Source organism: Nanorana parkeri, unplaced genomic scaffold, assembly GCF_000935625.1.
Source record: "Nanorana parkeri isolate BGI_ZX_2015 unplaced genomic scaffold, ASM93562v1 scaffold2568, whole genome shotgun sequence".
NCBI classification, from domain to species: domain Eukaryota; kingdom Metazoa; phylum Chordata; class Amphibia; order Anura; family Dicroglossidae; genus Nanorana; species Nanorana parkeri.
This window is the reverse complement of record NW_017308836.1, coordinates 51925-56685: the sequence shown is the minus strand read 5'-3', so window position 1 is coordinate 56685 and position 4761 is coordinate 51925. Positions and strand designations below refer to the sequence as shown.

The 4761-nt window shown below is 56.4% G+C and overlaps 1 protein-coding gene across 1 annotated transcript; it reads right to left on the bottom strand.

The window, feature by feature from the left end:
- Positions 1-848: 848 nt before the first annotated feature.
- LOC108801938 (transmembrane protein 102-like) lies at positions 849-4344 on the bottom strand. The gene is made up of 2 exons (XM_018573844.1): positions 4173-4344; positions 849-1888 (listed from the first exon to the last, which is right to left on the bottom strand). The coding sequence occupies exons 1-2, from the start codon at positions 4342-4344 to the stop codon at positions 864-866; spliced, it is 1197 nt and encodes a 398-aa protein (XP_018429346.1). The 3' UTR covers positions 849-863.
- Positions 4345-4761: the final 417 nt, after the last annotated feature.

Below are 4761 nucleotides of genomic sequence, written 5' to 3'. Positions count from 1 at the left end.
GGGGGGGGGGTGACATCGCTCTCGGTGTGCTGCCAGCAGGTTATTGATATAATATATACACACACACACGCAGCCGCCAGCCACTGAGCTAATCAGAAAATTGATCAGAATTAAAGGGAGGGACGCCCTGTACGGGACGTGAGGCGAATCCATCATGTACAACGCAACGCCGCCCTGCAACACTCTTAACAGATCACAGTTTATGATGTCATCATAACAAAGACAAGGCAGGGAAAAGATGCTCTGCAGGGACTGGAGGGCGAGGGGTTAATTACACTGGTTAAAAAGAAAGGCCTGAGTGGACAATGCTCTGCAGGGACGTAGGGGGTTAATGAGGACTATGTGGGGAAGAAGAGCGGTAATGGAGCGGCAAGAACTGGGAGGTTGAAGGGTTAAGGGAGGAATATTTTATATGCACTGCAATGTTATTAAAATGGTCTGCAGAGCATCTCGTTACTAAGCCATTAACCTTGGTTGTTGCGGTACTCCTGCGCTCTGCAGAGCATCGCCAATGCCTTGACCTCTGAAGAACATCCCCCGCACTCCCCGAGCTTACAGAGCATTGGTGGAGTAAACTTTTCTCTGCAGAGTATTGCTGAGCTGCCTCATGCTCCTGCAGACTATTGCTGTGTGCTCATGGTACCTTCACGTTTCAAAAGCAAAAGATCAAAGCCCAGTTAGGCCTGGACTCACCTATCTGCAGCCAGTCACACTCTTCATTTAGGCAGGCCACACCCACTGTCATCTGCTCATTAAAATAGGGGCGTGCCTCATAATCTCACTTGAGGTATGGTTGGTCAGAATTGCATTTTCCTAGCAGGCCATTAATATTCAAAATAAATCTATTTGAGGATTTCGTTACCCTAGCTGGGGTAACAGCTGGAACTTCTCTCCTCCTTCTCCTCCTCAACATCCTCCTTCTCCATCTTCTCCCCTCTCACCACCTCCTTGGCTTCCCTCACCACCTCACGGAGAAAGTACACTGGTTGGGCCCTTACCTCAGACACTTTCCGGGCAAGGTAGTGGCCCTGGGTGGAGCCCAAGAGCAGATCACATCCCGGCAGGAATGGGTTTGGACATGATCCTCGAAGGAAGGAGAGGGAAAGCTCCTCCAGGAGGCCGAGAAAACATAAGGCCGCATTCTGCCCTTGGCACAGGAACGCTTGTGGGAGCCTCTCACAGGCATGTATGAGGGTGATCCATAATACATATGGACCTGGACCTCCATGCTTTTGAAGTATTGGACCCAACACTGCCATAGAGGCTCTCAGCACCCTGGACAGTGTTGGGTGTATGTATCGTCGCATGTACAGCTCAACCCCTGGGAAGCCCACCCGCCACTGTCCCTCAGCTCCCCAAGGAAGAAGATGGAATACCTTAGGTGGGATTCCATCTTCATTCACCCAGTCATCTAGATGCTGAGCCCCAGAGGGCCAACCCTGGACCTCTACTACAGGGACAACATCAAAGCGAATGAGGAGACCACTCGGTTCCGACAGCAGGATGGAGGCACAGTTACCCCATTGCTCGGCCCTCTCCAGAATCAGGGGAAGGAAGGAATGGGACAGGCTGGAGACCGCAGAGAGGAGAGAAGGAAGGAACCATTGAGCAATGGAATGTGGTGTGAGATGTTCAGCGTCAGAAGTCAGCTCTGGGGGTGGAGGCTCCCAGAGGGACCTAGGAACGAGGTAGTGGCATGGACAAGGCTGCGACAAGACGTCAGGGGATGGGAGACGGAGGATGGGGACTAGGAGCGTGTAGGAGATGGAATATGAAATGAAGGGGGAGGAAGTCCCTAAATCGGTGGGGGAAACATCAAGAAGTCCAGAACACAGCCCGCCAGACAGGAGAAGGAAGGCATTCGAAGATGGCAGAGGACGAATCTGACCTGGAGAAAGAAAACACAAAACATATATTACAATGGTTTCCATGGTTACGGTCTTTCCCAATGAGAATATGCAAATTGCAGTACGACTCCGGAGGCAGTCAGGAGGAAACGGGGCCCGGGACATAAGGGGAGGATTGGGAACCTTTGTCTGGAGGGGCAAACACAACCGACTATTCCTCCCATGATAGGGACAGATCTATGGAGGCTAAAGAAAGTTTATCATACAAAGCGTTTCAGGGAGCCGCAGTGACTGGTGGCCAGGTCTGTGGTGCCGCAGTGACTGGTGGCCATGCTACATGGAGCCGCAGTGACTGGTAGCCATGCTCCGTGGTGCCGCAGTGACTGGTGGCCACGCTCCATGGTGCCGCAGTGACTGGTGGCCATGCTCCAGGGTGCCGCAGTGACTGGTGGCCATGCTCCAGGGTGCCGCAGTGACTGGTGGCCATGCTCCTGGGTGCCGCAGTGACTGGTGGCCATGCTTCGTGGTGCCGCAGTGACTGGTGGCCACGCTCCAGGGAGCCGCAGTGACTGGTGGCCACGCTCCAGGGAGCCGCAGTGACTGGTGGCCACGCTCCAGGGAGCCGCAGTGACTGGTGGCCACGCTCCAGGGAGCCGCAGTGACTGGTGGCCACGCTCCAGGGAGCCGCAGTGACTGGTGGCCACGCTCCAGGGAGCCGCAGTGACTGGTGGCCACGCTCCAGGGAGCCGCAGTGACTGGTGGCCACGCTCCAGGGAGCCGCAGTGACTGGTGGCCACGCTCCAGGGAGCCGCAGTGACTGGTGGCCACGCTCCAGGGAGCCGCAGTGACTGGTGGCCACGCTCCAGGGAGCCGCAGTGACTGGTGGCCACGCTCCAGGGAGCCGCAGTGACTGGTGGCCACGCTCCAGGGAGCCGCAGTGACTGGTGGCCACGCTCCAGGGAGCCGCAGTGACTGGTGGCCACGCTCCAGGGAGCCGCAGTGACTGGTGGCCACGCTCCAGGGAGCCGCAGTGACTGGTGGCCACGCTCCAGGGAGCCGCAGTGACTGGTGGCCACGCTCCAGGGAGCCGCAGTGACTGGTGGCCACGCTCCAGGGAGCCGCAGTGACTGGTGGCCACGCTCCAGGGAGCCGCAGTGACTGGTGGCCACGCTCCAGGGAGCCGCAGTGACTGGTGGCCACGCTCCAGGGAGCCGCAGTGACTGGTGGCCACGCTCCAGGGAGCCGCAGTGACTGGTGGCCACGCTCCAGGGAGCCGCAGTGACTGGTGTGCAGTGACTGGTGGCCATGCTCCGTGGTGCCGCAGTGACTGGTGGCCATGCTCCGTGGTGCCGCAGTGACTGGTGGCCATGCTCCGTGGTGCCGCAGTGACTGGTGGCCATGCTCCGTGGTGCCGCAGTGACTGGTGGCCATGCTCCGTGGTGCCGCAGTGACTGGTGGCCATGCTCCGTGGTGCCGCAGTGACTGGTGGCCATGCTCCGTGGTGCCGCAGTGACTGGTGGCCATGCTCCGTGGTGCCGCAGTGACTGGTGGCCATGTTCCGTGGTGCCGCAGTGACTGGTGGCCATGCTCCGTGGTGCCGCAGTGACTGGTGGCCATGCTCCGTGGTGCCGCAGTGATTGAAGCTCATGGTGAAAAGTGGGTGTTCTTAAAGGACATTGTGACATCCTCTCTCACCAGCTTCCTTTTCGGCTCTTGGCATTTGATCATATGACATCTCAGAGCCAATTAGGAAGTCGGCGCTGGAAGACTTCCCCCCTGCCAGACTCTGTTAGACCAGGGAGCAGATATTTAATACTCAACATATGTCACAGGAAGTGCGCTGATATCAGGAATACCTAGGCACAGGAAGTAAACTCACAAGGAATTCCTGGGCACAGGAAGTAAACTCACGCGGAGTTCCTAGGCACAGGAAGTAAACTCACGAGGAATTCCTGGGCACAGGAAGTAAACTCACGAGGAATTCCTAGGCACAGGAAGTAAACTCACAAGGAATTCCTGGGCACAGGAAGTAAACTCACGCGGAGTTCCTAGGCACAGGAAGTAAACTCACGAGGAATTCCTAGGCACAGGAAGTAAACTCACAAGGAATTCCTGGGCACAGGAAGTAAACTCACGCGGAGTTCCTAGGCACAGGAAGTAAACTCACGAGGAATTCCTGGGCACAGGAAGTGCACTGCTATTATCAGGAGAAATTCCACATATAAGGAAGATTTTTCAGGGTACGACTGCAGCACAATGGACATTTCTAGATGTTCCCTCCATCTTTTTGAGTTCAGTTCCCTCCCCCGGTGATAAGCCACCTACCCACTAAGGAGAAGATGAGGTCCTTGGCCTGCACGCAGCTCTGCAGGACCTCTCTGCCATGCAGGGTGCCGCTCTCCCTCCTCTCCAGCTCCTCCAGGAGTTTGTTGATCTCTTCTATACGAGAACCGGAACAGAAGTCCACGTCGGTCAGAGGCCGGGCAGAGGAGGTCATCCTGCAATACGGAGACTTCTGGTTACAGAGATCATTCCAAAGACAACAAAGCCCATCGAGTTCCATCCCGGAAACCGGCAGCCGAGGAAGAGGAACGAGAAGACCTCCCGAGCGTCGTCCCAGCGCTTCCCCCGATCACTGAGGGGGGAATTCCCCCAAATCATCCTCCAATGGTGAGATCCGAGGAGGCCAACAATCATCACAGAGACTTCCACCCAGAAGATCCTCCGCTGGACTCTATAATGACCTCCGACCATCCACCGCTCCCTGCAGACAACGTCCAATACCGATGGAGTCTCCCTACCGCCATATATAGAGGAACGCGGAATTCATTGTTATCTACGCGGCCAACGATTCCGAGATACCCGACCTCCCCTTCCAAGACCATTCATATCGAGTCACCCTCCCCTCCCCCAT

What these genes read in the sequence shown, in the direction of transcription:
- LOC108801938 (XM_018573844.1), bottom strand. Translation starts at nt 4,344, where the DNA reads ATGACCTCCTCTGCCCGGCCTCTGACCGACGTGGACTTCTGTTCCGGT. An exon ending in CCTCATCTTCTCCTTAGTGG is followed by an intron (nt 1,889 to 4,172) that starts GTAGGTGGCTTA and finishes TTCTTTCTCCAG; the next exon opens with GTCAGATTCGTCCTCTGCCA.